The sequence below is a fragment of the Melospiza melodia genome, chromosome 3, assembly GCF_035770615.1.
Source record: "Melospiza melodia melodia isolate bMelMel2 chromosome 3, bMelMel2.pri, whole genome shotgun sequence".
Lineage (NCBI taxonomy): Eukaryota > Metazoa > Chordata > Aves > Passeriformes > Passerellidae > Melospiza > Melospiza melodia.
Genome location: NC_086196.1, coordinates 13,175,165 through 13,195,622, shown reverse-complemented (window position 1 = coordinate 13,195,622; position 20,458 = coordinate 13,175,165). Strand labels below are relative to the sequence as shown.

The 20,458-nt window shown below is 43.3% G+C and overlaps 2 protein-coding genes across 3 annotated transcripts in view; one reads left to right on the top strand and one right to left on the bottom strand.

Annotated features, from left to right (window-relative positions):
• Positions 1-1,110: 1,110 nt before the first annotated feature.
• On the top strand, positions 1,111-17,138 carry PDIA6 (protein disulfide isomerase family A member 6). The gene is made up of 13 exons (XM_063150832.1): positions 1,111-1,183; positions 4,089-4,230; positions 5,044-5,101; positions 5,734-5,860; positions 6,363-6,469; positions 7,837-7,970; positions 8,383-8,497; positions 9,398-9,538; positions 10,715-10,799; positions 10,893-10,965; positions 11,966-12,124; positions 14,710-14,806; positions 15,541-17,138. The coding sequence occupies exons 1-13, from the start codon at positions 1,150-1,152 to the stop codon at positions 15,607-15,609; spliced, it is 1,341 nt and encodes a 446-aa protein (XP_063006902.1). The 5' UTR covers positions 1,111-1,149; the 3' UTR covers positions 15,610-17,138.
• Positions 15,300-20,458, bottom strand: part of ATP6V1C2 (ATPase H+ transporting V1 subunit C2) — a 21,810-nt gene continuing 16,651 nt past the window's right edge. For both annotated transcript variants that reach the window (XM_063150833.1, XM_063150834.1), the window contains 5 exons: positions 19,610-19,702; positions 19,107-19,200; positions 18,673-18,770; positions 18,123-18,252; positions 15,300-17,434 (listed from right to left, as the gene is read on the bottom strand). In XM_063150833.1, the coding sequence (XP_063006903.1) occupies positions 17,339-17,434; positions 18,123-18,252; positions 18,673-18,770; positions 19,107-19,200; positions 19,610-19,702 (511 nt within the window). In that variant the 3' untranslated portion in view covers positions 15,300-17,338. The remainder of the gene's footprint in view (positions 17,435-18,122; positions 18,253-18,672; positions 18,771-19,106; positions 19,201-19,609; positions 19,703-20,458) is intronic.

The following is a 20,458-nucleotide window of genomic DNA, read 5'->3' as shown; positions in this document are numbered from 1 at the left end:
TATTCCGTGTATTTCTGTGTCCCCATTTCTGGAAAAACTTGAGGGTGAAAACGGCTGTCTGTTCTTACCGTGCTAACAATTTCATTCTCTCAAAAAACAGGACTGAACCCTACTGAAAAGTGCTATTTGTGAGCATGAAGCAGTGGGGGTGTGGATGGGAATAAAATTTAGACTTCAGATCCAGCTGCTGAAAAAATCTATTTCAATGGTATGTTAAATTCAGCTATTACTACACTACAAAATTCACAGCTCACTTAATCGTGTAATCCTAGCTCTACAAAACTCTTTGTCTGGAGCTGTGCCCAATATAAAGCCCCAAACCCTAGGGCCCACCTGCAACGTGCAGTCTTTGGGGGAAGAGGGGGGTGGAATAGCAGTCTTTCAAATCAGTTGTTTCCAGTGGCTTTGAACTGCGATGCTGATATTTCATACCGAAGAGCCACCCACATGCTGTGCTGCTGGACTCAAGCCCTCCCAGCGCCTGCGGATGCAGGCAGGTTACCCGGGCTTTAACAGCCCTTTATCAGCATACACCAGTCCTCTCCCCCGGCTTGTATTGCCAGGCTAATTTCTGCAGGCGAGCTTGCGACTTCAGAATCTTTTTATTCTTTTTTTTCAGATCTAGATCCCTGCCTTGGTTTTCACAGAGGCTGTAGCAAAGCAGCTCGGCCACCTAACAGGACAAATACCTGGCCTGCCTTCCTTCTCCATGAAGGCCTGCACGGGTTCTGGCCCAGGCCCGGGCACCCAGGAGCGCTGAGGCGGAGGCGGCTGGGGGCGCTCTGAACACGGAAAGACCCTCGGAAACTGCTGGAAGTACACTGAGGGACCTCTCCCCAGAGCACCAGAGCTGACCACGGCCATGCCCCCAGCAGCTCTGAGCCTCCAGCCCCAGCCCAGCCCAGCCCAGCCCAGCTGCCACCGCCCTCCGCCGCCGCCCTCCTTCCCCTCCGCCCCTCAGCACCGCCCCAGCCCCCCCGCCCGCCGCAGCAGCTGGCGCGGCCGTTCCTCATTGGCTGCGGCGCTGCCCGGGCGCCAGCGCGCCCAATGCGCGGCGGCCACGGCGGGGCGTGTGGCGCAGGCGGGGCGGGGCACGCAGGCCGTGGCGGCGGCGGCGGTGGTGGTGGTGGCCGAGAGAGCGGGGCAGCCATGGGGGTGCGCGGCGTGGGCCGGCTGTGGTGGGGTAGGAGTCGTGAGGGCCCAGGGTGCGATATGAGGGGGCGGTGGGACACGGCGGGACACGACTTCCCTTTCCCCGGCTTCGTGGGCCCCGTCGCGGAGGGAGGGAGCGGGGCCCGAGGCCGTGCGGCCGCTCCGCGGGGCGGCGGGCGGAGGGGAGAGCCTCCTGAAAGGGGGTTGTAAGCCAGGTGGGGATCGGCCTCTTCTCCGAGGCAGCTTGCAGTAGGACTAGAGGATATAGTCTTAAGGTGCGCCAGGGGGGGTTTAGATTAGACATTAGGATGAATTACGAATTTCCTCACCCGTAGGGTGATTAGCTGTTAGAACGGGCTGCCCGGGGCGGTGGTGGAGTCACCATCCCCGTGTTTAAGGGAAGACTGGACGCGACACTCAGTGCCCTGGTCTGTTTGGCATAGGCCTGATCGGCCACAATCTCAGAGTGCTTTCCCGGCCCCACTGATTGTGTGGGGGCAGCGCTCGCAGCCGCGGTCCGGCTGTGGCCGGTCTGTGCCGCGGGGGCGGGGGATTGCTCGGTGCCTTAGAGAAGCGCATGTAGAGAGACCCTAAAGATACCAGCAGGAAAAAAAAGAAAAACCCAAACAAAATCCAAGAAAAGAAAACGATGGTTATCTCTCACCCTAATCAAAGGCTTTCTTTGATTTGAGTAAGCGGCGGTGTCGTGCGTGCCTGGCTGCCCTGCCTTGCGATCTGGTGCTTTGAGGGCAACAAGAGAGCAATGACCGAGGTCAAACGGAGGAGTCGATGGGGGCTGGTGTTCCCATCCCCTGCCCCTGCTGCCGCCTCTTGTGTGACGATTCCCACTCGGGCCCTTCCAAGGAAACGCCGGAGGTGCCGGGAGCTCTGCTCTGCTCGCACGTGTGCGGGGATGCGGGGCTCGGCACACCGAGCGCTGCTGCAGGAGGGGGTCATTGTAGCAGGAACTTCGCAGAATCTTCATCAGCATCCCGTGACAGAAGATTTTTTTTATAATAGATCTCCTGACTTGCAACTTTACTGTTCAGTTAGGACTAGTAATATCAGCATGGAGCTGCCTTAGCTGGTTTATTGATGCTTTTGTCTGTGTTATTTGCTTACATTGGAAAACGACTTTTTTAGTCAGAGTATCTGTTTCTTTTTTCCTTAATAACAAGGACAGATTTGCATTTATCTGGCTTGATGCTTATAGAAAAATGATCTTTTTCTTTGCTGAAGTTGAATTAAACCTTGACTGTTTCACCATAGAAAGGAAAGTTATGCCATCAGTTCATGACTCATAGTTTAAAAAATGATGCAGTGACAGGGGACTAGGTGAATTTCACCATGTACTTTCTTTTGTGAGTTCTCTTTAGCAGATATATTTTATATATATATATATCTTTCAAGGGACAGCTGAGTGAATTCTGTCTTTTGAATGTATTCTGCCAGAGATCACCCAAAAGGTGAAGCAAGAATATGCTGATTTCAATTTAATGGTATCATTCTGTCTAGAGGAGTTTTTTTCTCTTGAGAGTGACTGTAACATTCAAGAAGCTTTATCCATTTTTTTCTTACTCTGCCCCAGCAGCAGCTGCTGCTGTAGGTCATGGTAACATGCTGTGACAGCTACAGATTGCCCTGGAAGTCAGTTTTTCAATGCTGATGAAATGCTGCTTATCTATGGGTGTACTGAAGGGACACAGCCAATCTAACACAAACATCTGGTGGTGGAAACCGATTTTGGTCACCCCAAAAGAAAAGGGTTGGGTCCTCGTGCTAGAAGAAACCATTAGGATGGGGTAGTGGTGCAGTGGAGAGGGGACTGGTTTATAGTGGCAATTCAGTCCTGATCTGTGCTTGAGTAACCTGGAAGATGTTACTTCTGCCAGCTTGACTCTCCTGCAGAATAGGGGTAATGACACTGGCTTTTGTTGGGTGGGACTGTTAAAGTGTAGGTGATGCTGTGCAGTCTGTATAAGGTGCTGTAGAATTCCTGCATCATTGACCTGTTTTTCTCTCTTGTTGAGTCTTGAGAGAGGATCTGCAGCTTCCCATTCAAGTTGTTAACCACTTGCAGCAAAGCTTTTTTATGTCTGGTTCTAACTTGAGTGTCTGAGCTCTTACTCTGTACAGTCTTTCATGGATTAAGAAAAGTTTTTTGCTGGGTGGATTTTGTTACAGAAACACTTGTCATCTCTCAGTCTCCCTGACTAGGAAGAAGGAAGGATTGTGAGGTTTTAAATACAAAGTCTCAAGCAATAGTAAGTTCCAGAAATTCTCAGAAGTACAAATCCATAAGAGAAAGCAATTTCCTTTTATCTTTTAATGTTTTGGGGTTTTTTTAGCATTCTCAGGATGCTTGAGTTGGTAACCAGAGAGGTTTAGCTGTTCTTCTCCAGTCTGTTCCTAAAGACATAAATCAATGGTAGACTAAGATCCTCATGAGCAAGAATGGTACACTACCAGTGCATCAAGTGCTGCTCCTAAAATCACTGTAACTGTGCCAAGCCTAGTTGGGACAGTCCTGCATGATGTGATCCTTTAAAAGATGTGTTTGAGTACCTGCTGTGCAAGAGATTTGAACAATTGGCTTAGGAGTCTGCATAAGAACTAAAAGAAAACATAACTGATGGTGGTCTGGTGCCAGCAGGAGTTAGGGTAGGAGCTTTGACACAAGTCTCTCTGGGGAGCTATAGCAGGAGTGGTGTAACTCCAGCTAGCTTTAGGCACAGACCCTATTTTACATGATCCTGTGGAATCAGGTTTTAAGCAAGGAGGGAGAGCATCTATCTTGCCTTAACTTCCTTTTTTATCTGGTCTAACTGGAATCCCTTCCCGGCACTGCTGATTTGCAAAGATGGGGAGATTTAGCCATGGCAACAGGGGAGTCGTAAACGTTCAACAGCTGCTGATGTCTTTGCTTTTCTTTGTAGGCACGGTGAGCTGCACTTTGTTCCTGGCAGTTAACAGTTTATATTCAGCCAGTGATGATGTGATAGAGCTCACACCAGCTAACTTCAACAAGGAGGTCATTCAGAGCGAGAGCCTGTGGCTCGTGGAGTTCTATGCCCCATGGTAAGAACTGCAGCTGTGTCCTTGCTTGCTCGTGTGACAGAGAAGCAGCACAGGAATCTGCTGCTGATAGCTCAAGGTTTCATTTAATTGTTTGCAGCACAGTTGTCAGCTTGATGGCCTCATGACTAGCAAAATGCTGTACTTGGGATTCCTCCTTTAAATTATATTCATGAGGGGAAAAGGCAGGATTTGGCATTTCAAGTTTGCAAATAAAACCTAGTAGCAAAACCTATGCCATTTTTCTACTTGATTTATTCTGGTTAAATTAGTATTAAAAAATTACTGATTAAAGTGCAGTAGGTAAGTGAGAAACTTCTGTTTCTGATCCTAATTCTGATGTGAAAGCACAGATCTGAATTCACACTTCAAATTTCCAATTTCCATTTAAAAATACTGGCTTTGTACATCTTAATTTAGCATCCCTCTTTGTCTTCTGTCTGCTCAGGTCCAGAGTATGGAGTCTCTATTCCATTTAAATTCTGGTTATACATATATTCCATCTTTGTACAAATCCTCTGTGATATTGCCATCCAAAGCTCCACATTCTGGAGAAAATGGCCTTTTGTTGGGGCAGCTTGACTCTGGACCAAAAGGTTTAGGGAAAGCCTTGCTGTGCCTCTTGTAGTGTTGCTGCAGTCTGTATATTGTGGGGGTTTTTCTTCAGAAGCCTGAGTGATGATATGATCTTGTGGCAAAGGCTCTTTTCCCCTTCATGAGTAAATCCTCAGTCTCCTACAGTTTGCTGTGACTGTGAAGTAGTTGTCAGATCTGAACGACATTTATCATTTTTTGTTTGTTTGTTCTTTCTAAAAGGTGTGGTCACTGTCAAAGGCTAACTCCTGAATGGAAGAAAGCAGCAACAGCTTTAAAAGTAAGTTTAGCCTTTCGGATGTGCTTGTGGAAGTGTATTGAAGAGAGTTTGGCTGTTTGACATCTGGATTGGGAATGTGGAGGGGTTTGGTCCTCACAGCCATTATCACTTTCATCATACTTGTCTAGCCAGAAAAGTGTTATTCAGGCACCTGAAAACTCAGAATTTTTGTTTGGTTTGGTTTGTTGTATCCTTATTAAAAGAAGTCATTGAATTGTTGAGGAAGAAAGTCAGTTCTGTCCCTGTGAATTCTCATTACTATTCTTGAGGACTGAAAACAGCTTTGTAAGCCATTGGTGTTGACTGTTTTTTTAATTACAGAAAAATTAGTCATGTTGTGATTAGCTGAACCCTTGCCTATGAGAAATATGTATTCTCCTTCATAGAAAACCAAACAGAAAACCCCAACTAAATGATGACCCAAACAATTTAAAATTTATTTTGTCATGCTGAAGAAAGAAGTGGACATTTATAGTGTTCTGTTGTTTAATGCTTGTGGGGTAAAATACCTCTTTCTGTTGCAGTCCTAGTAACTGCCCCTCTCTCTTCCCTTCCCTTGTGCCCCCAGCAGGGAAAAGGTGTTAAATTGCTGTAGAAGTCTTGGGTGTCATTTTTTGGTTTTTTTTCTGCAGGGTGTAGTGAAAGTGGGTGCAGTAGATGCAGATAAACATCAGTCCTTGGGTGGACAGTATGGAGTCAGAGGGTTTCCAACTATCAAGATATTTGGAGCCAACAAAAACAAAGCAGAGGATTATCAGGGTAAATGTGATGAATTTTTAGATGTTGCATGCCTAAAACCTTCCCTGAATGCAGTAATCATGGTAGCTGTTAAAGCTGTGTTGAGTGGTTTTTCCTTCCTGTCTAGTGCTTGTAGTAATGGAAAAACAGATGGGTGGGAGTGGTTTGACCAAACTGTGTGTGTCTTAGCATTGTCTAACAGTCCCACCTGCAGTTCACAGTTGTTGGATCTTGATAGGGAGTTTCAAGGAATTATTCCTTTCTTCCTGTTTATTTGGAGCTTGCCATAGAGTCACTCCTCATAAGAAAAGCCAGGTAATGAAAAGGTGCAGTGAAATCTGTCTTGCTGCTTGTGTTTTTAAGTCAGATGTCCCACCACTAGTAGTGTATCACTCATAGCCTAGTCCTGCTTTTCCTGAAAGACCATTAGGAAGGTGAGGGAGGATTAAGTTTGTAATTAAGTTAGGAGCATACCTTAAACTGGCCTTTTGATGGTTTGATCATTTATTTTGCTGCACTGCAGGTGGCAGGACGAGTGACGCTATCGTTGATGCAGCTCTAAGTGCTCTTCGGTCCCTGGTGAAAGAACGTCTTAGTGGCAGAAGTGGAGGATACAGTTCTGGAAGACAGGTATTTGAGGGAATTGGTGTTTGTTTTTCAGCTGGAGAGCTGTCTTGTACAGGACATCAGTGCTCCTAACTCAGTCACAGAATTGGAAGAGATGTCTGGAGTTTAATCCAGTCCAGGTGCCCTGCTCAGTGCAGGGCTAGCTGGAGCAGATTGCTCAGTCCCTGTCTCCTAAAGTTGTATCTCCAAGAACTGAGACCCCAAATGGACTGCGTGCTCTGGGCTACCGCTTCCAGTGTTTGACTGTGTTCACAGTAGAAATCTTTCCTCTTATGTCTTAGGTTACAGAATCATAGAATGATATTTCTTATATTTCACCTTTGTCACTTTTGTCTCCTGTTGCAGCAAAGAGCCTGCCTTTGTTTTCTTTACTCTCCTGCGCACTCTCATCCACACATAGGATGCTCAAAGCCTTTAATCAGCTCTGACCACACTGGACTTGCTCCAGTGTGTGCATGCCTGTTCTGTGGGGGAGCCTAGAACTAGACACAGCACTCCAGCTGTTTCACATTGTGCTGAGCAGAAGATTGCCTCCTCAGACCTTCTGGCAACTCTCTGCCTAGTGCAGCTCAGGAGGGTGTTGACCACCTTTGCCACAGGATTGCAGTGCTGGCTCATGTTCAGCTTGCCCACCAGGGCACTTAAGTTTCTCTTTGAAAAGTTGCTTTCCAGCTAGTCAGTTCTCAGTGCATACTGGTATAGGGGGCTGTTACTCTCTGGGTGCATCTCCCTTTGAACTTTGGGGTTCCTGTTAGCCCCATTCTCCAGGTGGTTCAGGTACCATTTGCCTAATCCTAATCTAAATTAGACAGATTAAGTTTTTTACCTTGGTAGTGTTTTTCTGAAGTTGACTTGCTAGATTTCTTCCTGAAGGTAAATTGAAAAACTTCCAGCTCCTACTGCTATTTCTGAGTTGTGGTGCAAATACATTCTCACATCCTCAGGGTGGCCACACAGAAGACCTGGGTGGACTGTGCCCTGTAGTGTGTATCACACTCCCACTTGTTTGTTTTGCTTGGAAACCAGGACTTGGTTCCAGATGGCGTTGGGCGTTGGAGAGCACTTTATTCATGGACAGATCAGTGCATGAAGAACTGAAAAAGTGTTCCCCCATCTTCTTGGTAGTCTGCTTGACCTGATTTCTCTTTTTTCAAGAGAAGGTTCATTTGCTGTGTCTTGAAAATGTTGTGGGGAGTAGGCTGTGTGTACTGCCAGTTCTAAAAAAGGAAAGTTGTATGACCTAACACTGCCTGTTTTGTATCTTGCTCAAATAAAGATCGTTTGGTTCAATGTGACACACACAGGAGCTGGCCTGTGTGGGAGACCAGTTTTGGTTACTTCTTAAGCGAGGGTCTGTTTGTTTCTTACAGAGCCGGGAGAGCGGAGGTGGAGATAAGAAGGATGTGATTGAGCTGACTGATGACAGCTTTGATAAGAATGTCATAAATAGCGACGATGTATGGATGGTGGAGTTTTATGCCCCATGGTGTGGGCACTGCAAAAAGTAAATGAGGTTTTACTTTAACAGTTCAGTTCCTGTTAGTGCCTGTTTTGTGCAATACCCTTAATTCCCTAAAAGAGACCCTGCATCTCTGGTATACCAGAAGTGAGTTTTTTTGTAAGGTTATCTAACAATAATTCGTGGGCTTCTGATTAGGGCCCCTTCGTGCTGCTCTGGCTGCACTCTCCTTAGTAGTAAAATTCCCAGTTATCAGTAGAAATAAGATCTGGAAGTTATATTAAGCTTTTAATTCCTTCAGATGAAGGACATCAGTCTTGTTTGGATAACCCTCTTAGCTGTCATTCGCAGCAAGAGACTTTTTTTCTTCAGTAAAACATTCTGCATAATGTTGAAGTGTGGTATACTTTTGCTAGCTCTGAGAGAGCTTAGGGCACTTGTACTCTCTGTTTTTCAGCCTGGAGCCAGAATGGGCAGCTGCTGCCACTGAAGTGAAGGAACAAACTAAAGGAAAAGTAAAGCTGGCTGCAGTAGATGCAACAGTCAATCAGATGCTGGCAAGCCGATATGGGGTGAGTGTGCTCTGCAGTGGTTACAATTTCCTTTCCATCTCTACCAAATCAGATCTCTCTTCAATCCTTACTGAACTGTTCCTTAGTCTGGTACTACTTAAATGTTTGTGCCAAAAATAAGTGACAAATTCAGTTTGTTTCCCAGAAATAATTAATGAATGATAAATGAATGGAGAAAGAGGAAAAGAATTATTCTGGATGTTGCTGAGGAGAAAGGCTATTTATTTCCATAACATCTTGTATACCTTTATCATCTGGAGTGAGAGGTCTGTTTCTTGAGACTGTAGACTGGTTGGGCATCTCTGGAACCCTTGAAGCCAGTTATCAGGGATCACTCTGACAACATCAGCTGCCCAGATCAGGTGTGTTGCTCACCAAAAGAGAGTGGATACTCTTGAAATTTTAGTACAGTCCATGGAGCTTAGAGTGTGCTGCAGTTTCCCTCTAAGTGCACATGGCTGACAACATAGAGGGAGCACTGAGCAAGATTTACTGGAAGTGTAGCAGAAGGAGCTTAAGATCCACTTATTGCCATGTAGGCCCAGTGTTGTCCACCCCCAGATAAATCAGGAAATCAATGTTTAATAAATATCAAGGTAAAGATAGTCCTCGTGGTGCTTAAATCTGCAGTGCTTGGTGCATCTAAATTGAGGTAAAACCATTGCTGAGTCATCAGGCCAAAACCCCAAACAGCATTTTATTGTACATTCACCTTGTTTTGAATTGTTGCAAAGGTAGGAAGCTACAAAATTCAAGTTGAGTCAGAACATGTGAGACTCGATACACGAAGATGTTGAATCTCCTCCCTTGCTCTTAGTTTAGAGGACATCAGACAAGCAGATAATTTCTCCCATAAATATTCAGGTGTATTTGAGCTGATGGTTTAAACTTGTCTTGCAGATTCGTGGATTTCCCACCATTAAAATCTTCCAGAAAGGAGAAGACCCTGTTGATTATGATGGTGGGAGAACTAGATCTGATATAATTTCTCGTGCTCTGGATCTGTTTTCTGATAATGCACCACCACCTGAGCTCCTGGAGGTACCTATACATCATTTTCTCAAATTTCTTTTCCATCATACTCTTGGCAGCAGTTTTTACTGGTCTGTATGAACTCTAAATAAAACTGCCTAAGTGTGGTGCTTCTGCACTCTTTTGCCCCAGAAAGTAAAGGATGACAAGGTTTGAGTAACAAAAAGCTGAATGTTCATTTCTACCATCAATTTGTTGTTGTCTGGAAGATGGTCAGAATTGATACAGCAAAGGCATTGACAGGATGGTGCCAGGGTGTCTGAATCTGCTCTTGAGGAATGTGTGAAAAAGTTGAGTTCTGTTCCCCATCTCTTTTCTTACAATAAAAGGGCAGGGCCTTGCCATGTGCAGGCTGCCCATTAGGAGAAGCATGATGGGTAGTTTTGCTTGTTGTGCAAAAAACTCCACCCTCGGTCAGGCGGCTTCTTTTTTCAGCTTGCTGTTGGTAGATTTGAAATGGTGATCGCTCGTCTCCGAAGTGAGGTGCACGCAAGACAGTCAGTTGGGATGCAGGAAGGAAAAAACAAAAAAATATCTGTACTATTAGTAAAGATGTTTTTATATGGTGCTTATTTCATCTTTCTTATCCTTCTTAATTTTTTATTTTGTATGCATTCTAATATTAATACATCAATACATGTTGATGTATGTGTATATGCATACAATTGATTTATATATTACAGAGGCTGCATGCTTAGAAATTTATTTGCTGGTATGATGCACAAAGGTTGGAGACCACTGTTGTAGGTCACTGGATCAATTCCTTTTTGAGGCAGATCCCACAAAACCAGTGTTGCTGTTGCTTGAACATCCTCATCCACAAAGGCAAAGGCTGCCTCTGCTGGCTCTCCTTGTGCTCAGAGCATTCACATGGGCCTGGGGGTGCTCTTTCCAGCCTCTGTAATTTTGTGATTTTGAGCAAAAAAGTGACACCTGACTGTAAGCATTTTTTGGTGCTGCAGTTTCTTGTTGCTGCAAGTCTCAACAGAAGACTTTGTGAACTCTTTGTAAATTATTCTTGTGCTGGGGGACTAGTGAAGTAGAAGAGACTTGTAAGCTTTTGTGTCAAGTTGTTTCAATGCTTACTGCCTTGCAGGATGGAGTTATTAGGCTGTTGGAGAGAAGTACAGTTACAACTGAAGAACCAGATCTTACTATCATTGACTTTGTGCTGCTTTCTTCTAGATAATTAGTGAGGATGTTCTGAAGAGTACCTGTGATGCTCATCAGCTCTGCATCATTTCTGTCCTGCCTCATATTCTTGACACAGGTACATGTACAAGCAAGCAGACTTCTGTATGAATTTTTCACTTAAAGCACGTAGTTGTGTATTTTAACTTATCCAATTCTGTTTAACAAACAGGAGCTTCAGGAAGAAATTCTTACCTGGATGTCATGTTAAAAATGGCTGAAAAATACAAAAAGAAAATGTGGGGGTAAGTGTTATTGTCCACTGGTCATCTTGGAAAAGATGTGATCATTTCTGGGGGTAAATGGGATAAAATTTGTATGATACTTGTTTAAGCTACAGAAAGAGTGGTTCCTTGTTCAGGGTAGGATATCTTGGTATTTCACTAATTACTGGAGAAATGAATGCTGTGACTTTAAAATATCCCTTTTTTAAAAATTTCATCCACCTCTCAAATTCTGCATTTACAAGTGATATCTAAGCATTAATGAGATTAAACATCTTTCACTCCTCTCCTGAATAGTCAACTATTTTAGGGAGTTTTATTTTACCATCTTTAGCTGGTTGGTGAATGTGCCAGTGTGACTGTTGAATTCTCAAAGACACAAGTAAATTGCAGTTCATTAGCATGAAAGAAACAGGCCAGCAGGCTGTGCCTTTACTCCTCCTTCTCTTAGGTGCAGGTTAGAATCTCTTGGACTTCTCAGGAAAGTGAGAGCTGTTCTATCACACTGACTGCTGTGAAGAGGAGCAAAATGGCATGAAAGCCTGGGGGAAAATGCTGAGATTGGCTCATTCCAGAGGTTCCTCAGGGGTCTTGCTAAGATGAGAGGAACGGAGACTGAGTGTCCTTAGCTAGAAATCCTCCATAGTGTATTTGGGCAGGACTTTGGAATCTTTAGATCTGTGACTTAAGTCCTTTTAAACCTTCCCCTTAATACCAGCTAAAGTGTAGCTGTGTGTTCATACTGCTGACATAGTTCTTCCCCTGCACTGTGTTTAGTGGCTGTTCTTATCCAGCTTTTGGTGGGTGTGTGAGGGAGACTGGCCTAGAGGTGCTACCGAGAGGGAGCTTTCTTCTGTTGTAAGGCTCAGGATCAGGACTTTCCTTTTCCCTGCTGACTTTGAAAGTGTCAAGGGCAATACAGAGCCCTGCTTGAACTCTGCAGGGTTGCAGGATATGTGATTTGAAAATTATTGTGGTGCCTATCCTCATTATTAATTTTCTATTTCATCTTTTCTTCAAGGTGGCTGTGGACAGAAGCAGGTGCTCAATCAGATCTTGAGAGCTCTCTGGGGATTGGAGGCTTTGGGTATCCAGCAATGGCAGCTGTTAATGCTCGGAAGATGAAATTTGCCCTTCTGAAAGGATCATTCAGTGAGCAAGGGATTAATGAGTTTCTCAGGTATGAAATCTTTAAGTGACTTAAATCTTTCTGTATTTAGGGCTATGACACTTTAGACTACAAGCACACTCCTGCACCACACAAGACTTGCATGGTTAAGGAAATTAAGATGAGAATTCTGTGGAGTCGGGGAATGGTTTCAATGACAATTGCAATAAAGCAGTCATTACCTTTTTTTGGTGTGCAGAATTAAGTTGGCCATTTAGACTTAGATAGGTAGTTTTAGTACAATATTTGAAAACAGAAGTAGACTTTGATTTTGAAAAATTCTGTTTGTCTTAAGAAATAACTTACTAATGAATTCCATTTAATTCAGATGGTGCATTCTGACTAGTCATTAGGAATTGGAAAGTTTGGGAATCACAGTGGGTGCTCTTGAAGTTCTTGAGGTTGTATATGTTGCTGTTCATCTTTCTGATTCAGTTTGGTCCTGTCTTCCCCCTCCCAACTTTCCATTCTCCTGGCACTTGATAAATTGATTGGGAGAGTTGAAACAATCCATCCAAAAAGTCAATAACTCACTGCTCAGCACAAGTCCTGTGAAACTGCCTCTTATATAGCTGGGCAAGAGCCAGTGCTGAGAAGAATGAAATAGGGAAAGGAAATTAAGAGGATGACAGAAGGTGGCAGCAGCACTGAAACAGAGCAACTAAACTTAAACTATTACTTTAGTGTGGTCAAAGTGAAGTGGGAACTCTGCTTCCACACTGTCCTGGTTTATGGCAGATTTGGGAGAACAATCCTAAAGGGGTTCTTTTAGAAAGTAAATTTAAGCAGCCCCTCCCCCAGCTGGTTTGGGAAAAGATTTCCTTGGAGAAAAGTGGAAAAAAATTGTTTATTTAACAGGCAAAGCATTTACCAGCACAAAAAAGAAATGAACCATATTTAACAATAAAAGCTCTCGCTGCTCTGAAGAGATGCCTAACTCAAACTCCCTGGGCTGCAGTTCGGCTCACTCAGTGTGTTATCATCCCTCCAGTGCTGGAAATGCCGTGGCCCAGGCCCAGCCTGGCAGGCCACAGATGTGAGCTGCTGGTACTCTTCTGGGCTTTCAGTCCAGATCAGGTTTAAACCGTTCCAAAAAAAAAAAGAAAAACCACAGTCCAGGGAACTTCTCTGCCTTAGCAAGCTAAAAGCAAAGGAAAGCGCTCTCCCGCCGTCTGTCTGTGCTGCAGACAGCACTGTTCAGGAGAGCGATGTGGGGGAGTAAGTGCAGTTTCTGATAACAAACTGTGCGCTTCTTCTCTCTCTCCCTTTGCTCTTGGAACCACTTTTAAAGGTGCAAAACTTATTTCTGGCCTAAACAGACGAATGGGGATAGAAGCATTATGAAGTCACCTCAGGACACACATAAAGGACCAGCTGCTGTAAATTATGCAAGAGCCCTTGAGACCTTACATTAGAAGTGTTGTTTCCATGTTTGTCCTTGGAGAATGGCAGAGAAACAGCAAGAATTGCAAAAGCAGATGCCACAGCCTCTCCCCACCTTGCCATAAAAAGCACATTAATTGAATGCAGTTCCTACTGGATTAATGGAATCAGTGCTATAGTCTTATCTGTGAAAGTGATCAGACTTTCTTCTTGATGCCAAAAAAAGGAACATTCTTAGGGCATCAAGTTAAAGTCAGGATACAGATGCAAGATGAGAAATACCAGATGATTTGTACTAATGCACGTGAAAGTGTCTGCCTTTGTGAAACATGGCAAATTTTCTTAGTCTATAAAGTCCATCTTAGTGAGGCCTCTCCTGGGTGAGGCTGGATGGTGCTTCAAGGACATAACAGCCAATTTAACAGCTTATATTGCATTAGGTAATTGGTTTGGTATTGTCTTATCATGCAGCACTGCTTGTTAGAATAATCTCTTCCTGCCAGTTCAGCTCAGCTATGCTGCCTAGAGAAAGCAGTATGATCACAGCTGGTGTGGCTGGCCATTCACTCAGCTGATGTAGGCAGCTTCTGCAATCTAATAAGCAGTCTCAGCAGTGTTGACTACAAGTAAGGAAATTGGCACTATGAAGAGCAGAAAAACTCTGAACTCCATTTGGGGAGGAATGCTAATTCAGTCTTACTTGCCTCTGAAAGATGCAAAGGGATTAGCTCCTCAGGATTTTAATGCTGGGTTTTTTCAGCAAGCCTAACTAGCAAGCTCAGGATGGAGTGTCTCAAACAAAGCTGGTTACCTTGAACCCTATGGAACTCATGGAGGCTGCCTCCAGTAAAGAAAATCACTGGTGATTTCCACTAACACTTGCAGGTGACTTCCAGAACTAGAATTACTGGCTCCCTTTGGAGTTGCTTTAAGTGATAAACTGTTAAAGAGGCTGCACTGATATGATTTTTACACTGCTGAACAATGAAATAGTGTATCTCACAGATGTCTTTGAATCCACTTTTGAATTTTCAATGGTGCTTTAAGAACTCTGTCATTTTCTGCTTCTTGAGGTTTTTGCATTCAGATAGTTTAGATCTACTTAAAGAGATGAAATCTTGAACTTGTATTCCTCTTATCTGAAGCAGGCTCTGTTCCAGATGGCCGGAGGTTGGAGGAATTCCTTAAATTTAATTCTATTTGTTTTTTCTCAGGGAACTCTCTGTTGGTCGTGGCTCTACAGCACCAGTGGGTGGTGGAGCTTTCCCCAAAATTCATTCGGTTGAACCTTGGGATGGCAAAGATGGTGAGGTAAGAGATACTCCATTTCTGAAAGTGCTCAGCAATGGTGTTCAGAAGTGACAGGATAGAGTAACTAACAGCTGTCAGTGTGAAAGTTCCTGTTCTAACAAGATTGTGGCAAGTTGTATTGATGGTTTCCCCTTATCTTAATCCTGCCAGCAGATCAAATGGTACATTGATCATCTGACATTGCAGCCCAGATGTTTCTCCTGCTGTTAGGATGTGATCTGAAAGCTGGATCACCTGAGGCAGAAATGTATTACCACTGCTGCCTAAGGGAGGTGGTAGTGCATGCATTCAACACCCCCAGTGTTGTGGAGTTCTGAATATGCTGACCTTGCCATCAAGGTTTTAATGCCAGAAAGCTTTAGGTAAAGCCTGTGTCATAAATAACATGGTGACCAAGTCTGCCTTCTTAAGGTTTGACATTGGTGTAAAAACCAAAGTTACTGTAGTCCTTTGATCTACTTCAGATAGATAAAAACACAGAATAGGGTAGTAGTTTTGTTACATTGTTTATTTGTATAGCCTTCATCTGGAGTATTTTGATTAGTGAAAAACTAACCTCCTAGTCTAAACTCTGATCACTTGTCCTGTGCTTAGTGCACTTGGAGTTTTGTGAATGAAAGAGGTGACAGGAGACAGCTTTACTCTCAGGATGATGTAAGAATCTTTCCAACTCAGGGATCTCCTGGCATTAAGCACTTCTCAAAATGTACTCAAAACCTTCCCCTTTTTAACAGCTTCCAGTTGAAGATGACATTGATCTCAGTGATGTGGATCTGGATGACTTGGGTAAAGATGAGCTGTGAGATCTTCAGGAAACAACTTTTCTTGGGAGAGCCTGTGCAGCAGTTTGCAGCCTGGATCACAATCAGACAGATATTTCAGTGGCCTTTTTCTGGAGAAGTAGCACATGACACACTGTGCTATTGGATGCACTGCAGCAGTGGACTGTACGCATCTCAAGAAAACATTGCAGAAATTCTATGAATTGTCATAACCAGTAAACTTGATTGTATTGTGCAACAAATATTTTGAGGACAACATGGATATTTCTTTGGAACATCTTGGGTTTTATTTTGTTGATAATGTGCTGTTTGAGTGTTACTGGAGGCTGTTAGTGTAACCAATTTTAACTAATTTTTTTTCATGGAGGTGGAACCTGCTCAGCTTCTGTTTCAATTAAAGAATAAAATATTTTTTGACACACAGTGTTAGTCTTGTATAGAGTAAGAAAGGTGCACATAGTACAAGCAGTCCTATTTTGGATGACTCTTCAAAGTGAACTTTAGAATAGAGGTTTGTGCAGAGGGGAGTCCTAAACCACCTCCTTGCAGTGAGATCTTGACAATTTGGCTAAAAAGCTTGATAAGATGGACAATCTTAGTTTAAATGCTCTTCAGTCTTCCTTTTCCTGTTCCTTCTCAGGGGCTTTCTCTTTCTTTGTGCCAGGCTTCATAAGGTCATTATAACAATGGAAGTGGGTTGCTGCTGCTGCAATGAGAGATGCTGGGAGCTGTCAGTCTTTCCCCTGGATTAGTAATGAAGCTAATCTGTGTTTTAGGGCATAAGGATTTCCAGGTGCTAACAGACAACCACCCTGGTGCTGTCTCCAGCAAATAAAGTAATATTTCTTCACTTCCCATCTGGCATTGTTTTGATCTGAAATTGCTATTTCCTTTGGAAGGGGAATCAGGACTGTGAATAGGGATGTTTACTGCTGCTTTTTTAATAAAAATACCATTATTTTATTGCTCTCCATGTCTTGTATATTGGTGTCTAGTGAAGTGACTCTGATGTGATCAGCTTGTTTATAAATATGAATGAAAGAGCTGAAAGATTCCCCTTCTTTCAAGGAAATAACATAATGAGGATATTTGTCATCTGGTGTCTGTAAGAGATTGCCCGTAGTTCATCCTCGTGAAAGGCAGTATCAGAACCATGGGCAGGCAGCAGTAACTGCTGATGCTGTGCAGGACATGTGCTCCAACTCTTAAATCATCCCAGCAGAGGAGCTGTAATGGAACTGTTCTAACTGAAATATCTTTGCAAAAACTAAACTCATGAGTACTTGGGACTGTAAGTCATATTATGATAAGTTCCTCAGCACTTTCCTCTTAGGCTTTTGGGGTTTTTTGTTAAATTAAAGGAACTTTGGGCTTTGCTCTGATGCTTTCTACTTTTTCTGTTTGGATTTTTTTAAGTTTGCTTTGTTAGAAAAAGGACTGTATACACCTAGTAGATCCATTAGCCACCATACTTTTTAATTTGTTTTATTTCAAGTCCAGTAGATATTTCATCTTTGTAATTTACCAAAAAAATAAATACTACCATAGTACCTCTGCCTCTGAAATATGTTTTTGTAAAACTATGAATAAGAGATAACTTTTACTGTAGTCACTAAAAATTACTAGAAGTGGTAGGAAGCTCATCCTGCTGCAGTATTTGCATTTTAATTTGACTTTCAGCAGCTAAAGATTGTTTTACAGTAACATGACAGTCTTGAAACTTAATAGATGAAGCTTGAGCAATTCTTCTTTAACTGCAGTCAAGAAGACTGAGGTCAATCTTGAAATAGACATAAGGATAGTATTCTTGATTGCTCAGTTGTAACCCAGGGATGTCCATGCCAGGCTGCAAAAGGAAATGACCACTTTAGTACCTGTAAACCTGCACAGTTCCAAGCTCCAGGGGCTTGCTTTTGTGCTCCTTTCCCACAGGTGCAATGGAGCTTTGTATGTGCCATGCTTAAGGTAGGGAATTCACTGAGAATCTGCTCTGCTTCTTGTTTCAGGCTGCCTAAAGTAATTAGCATTGAGAATTCATGCCTGTGCTGTTATGAATTTGTAGCATTTTTGTGTGCTTCAGCTCCACAGCAACTCATCTCTTTGCTCCCTTCGTGCAATGGGACCCATGCTTGCTGGTTTTAGGCTGTTTTGAAGGCCTGCTACCTCATTTATTGCTTTAGCCTAAATTGTTTCGAATTGTAATTCAACATACGGGGAAGGAGAAAGCAAGTACTGCTGCTTTTTGAAGGCCTAGTTATTTATAAATGACAGCCTTTTACAGAGGACAGAGGTGTGACAGTCCTAGGTTTTAGTTCCAAATTAATGTTTCTTGCTTGTATTGATCTGAATGTTTATAGTAGATTTTAAGCTTTTTATGTAGGTGAACAGCTTTTTATGGGCTTAGAGCTGCATCCAGGACTCCTATCATTGCAAGATGTGAGCAGATGCATGCTCTAACCCCAGGACAGTGGAAGTGTTCATTCAGCTAAGCTGAGAGAAGCTACAGCATGTGCACCTGTGGTCCAAATACATACATCCATTATACTTGCTGCTGCAACTTCATCCAGGTGTTTGAAGACCACGTTCAGGACGTCTCTCAGGCGCTTCACAGACTTCCTGTTTGGCTGCAGCAGCATTGCTTGGAAATTCACAGGGAGGCCATACCTTGGAACACAACATACCTGATCACCTGCTGGGAAGGGTCACAGCTGTCTGCTCATGCCCTTCTCCCTCCTCAGCCTTCAGGCATGCCCACTGGTTGTGTGTTGCAGAAACAACACTGCCTCCTTATTGGAAAGCCTTTTCTTTTTGAAGCCAAAAGTCAACTAAACAGTGTCTTTCTGTTTTCCCCTTCCCTCTAAGTACCCCCAAAAAATTGTTTTTCACCAGATTTGTATGTCACCTTTTTTGTGGACGTCTATATTGTCTGCTGTGAGCTTCTGGAATGGAGTGTGTAAGGCACACACCTCGAGCAAGACAAAACAAGGTGAGTAAGGGTTCTTCCCACAAAGGACCTGCACCAGGAAGAGAGCTGTACATTTTGACTTCCCCAGGAATCTCTGCCTGCACTCTGTGTGTACTCACCTCAGGACAGATTCAACAAAAACTCTCAAGGCTTTCACATGAATCCAAGCCACAAATGCTTCACTGAAGTTCACCTTCAGCCAGCGCAGTAAGGGGCCCTGTGAGACCAGAACAGTGCTGTGATCCCCTCGCTGAGTGAAGCAGCTCCATAGCCAGCACTGCCACTGAGGCCATCATGGACTGCTGGGATACTTCCCAGGCAGCCTGATAGTAGCTCCCAGTGTATCAGAAACTCAAGTGACCTTGGCCAAATAATTATTTTTCTTAATTATGATAATTTTATTATTATCATTATATATGCCTCAGTTTTATGGACTAAATGAGCTCACCAGAGACAGTTGGAACCATAAAGCCATTTCTGAGAGAGGTGTTTAGGCACCCTGGTAGCAAAGGCTGCCACTATGTGGGCCACCAACTCACAAGGTGCTACTTACATATTGTTGCTTCTTGTCAGAAGCTAATTTCATCAGCTCTTCCTTTTCACATTTCAGTTCCTTCTCATCATAATAAAATTCTCGAACCATGAACCTACAATTGAATGACATTTGCTCTCACAAGCCTTAGTCCAGGCAATGTGAAACTCATTTCTTTTTTCCAAGGAGAAGCAAGTATGGGAAGTTGCTAGCCATTGAAGCCATTTAACAAGTTAAAGTATGGGGAGGGTAGGAGTTGAAATCACCCCCAGAAAGCCAGCAGAATGAGAGCAGAAAAGGTAATTGCAGCATCTGTAACTTGGAGCTTAAAGAACAGGATCACTCACTCTGCTACCACAGCTTCTTCCCACCCTGCCTTCTCAATGGCTTTAGGACCAACAGAAACACAAGCAGTCAAGAAGTCCTAAAACCAGTGATGGATTCGGCATCCTGCATGCACAACAAGCCTCACCTGATCCTCATCTCTTGCACGCCTGCCCTGCCCAGCAGTCAGGGCTTCTTACCTGTTCTCCCTGGCTTTAGCCTTAAAGTCATCCATCACTTTTCTAAATAGGGTCACAGTGAAGAGTCCTCCCTCTGCATCCTCAGCAATCATTCTGTGGGAGAGAAATCCACTGCTGTGATTTGATATGGCAAATCCCTCATGCCTTTTTTACCTACCTCATCTTCCTCTTTTGCAATTCTTTCTGTTTTCGTTTATGATACTGAACAACACCCTGCTTTTTCAAAACTGCTGTGACGGAAATAGAGAACAATGACTTTACTTGCACTGGCTATTCTATCTCAATGTAAAACTCAACTGGTTTAGTTCCTGAGCCCACTGAATACACACACATTCTGCCTGCCTGATTTTTCTGTGTTTCCTGGTAACATTCCCCCAGCTTTATATGCACTTGTGTTTTCATCGCAGGCAGTAGACAAGACTGTTTGTTTCTTTCTCTATGCTTTCCACCTTCTGCATTTCAGGTAATACCATGGTCAGCTTTTGTGCCCTGGACTGGATCTCAGAGTCTGCATGAGCTAAGTAATGGAATATTTAAGTCCTAGGAAACATTTTTTTACCCAGGCTGAAAGGATGAGTTAATATGGCTTTTGCTAGTTCAAATGACAGTATGCTGAATTATTCTATGCAACAACAGGAAGCAATTAAAAATGCAGATTTAGTGTTTCATCTTTTTATAAAGTACTTTCCATAAAGCTCTATATGATTGCATATGTCTGAACTATAGCTCAATTAATGTAATAAATTGCCTGTTTTACACAAAAACAAGCAACAGTCTGGTTGAAAGTAAAAACAAATAGATTACTGGAAAAGAGAAGCTAATTGTAAAAACAATGACCTTTCTTTCTTT

Coding starts and splice junctions, on each gene's coding strand:
- PDIA6 (XM_063150832.1), top strand. CDS start 1,150: ATGGGGGTGCGCGGCGTGGGCCGGCTGTGGTGGG. Junction 5,102..5,733: donor AAGCAGCAACAGCTTTAAAA/GTAAGTTTAGCC, acceptor TTTTTTCTGCAG/GGTGTAGTGAAAGTGGGTGC. Junction 5,861..6,362: donor CAAAGCAGAGGATTATCAGG/GTAAATGTGATG, acceptor GCTGCACTGCAG/GTGGCAGGACGAGTGACGCT.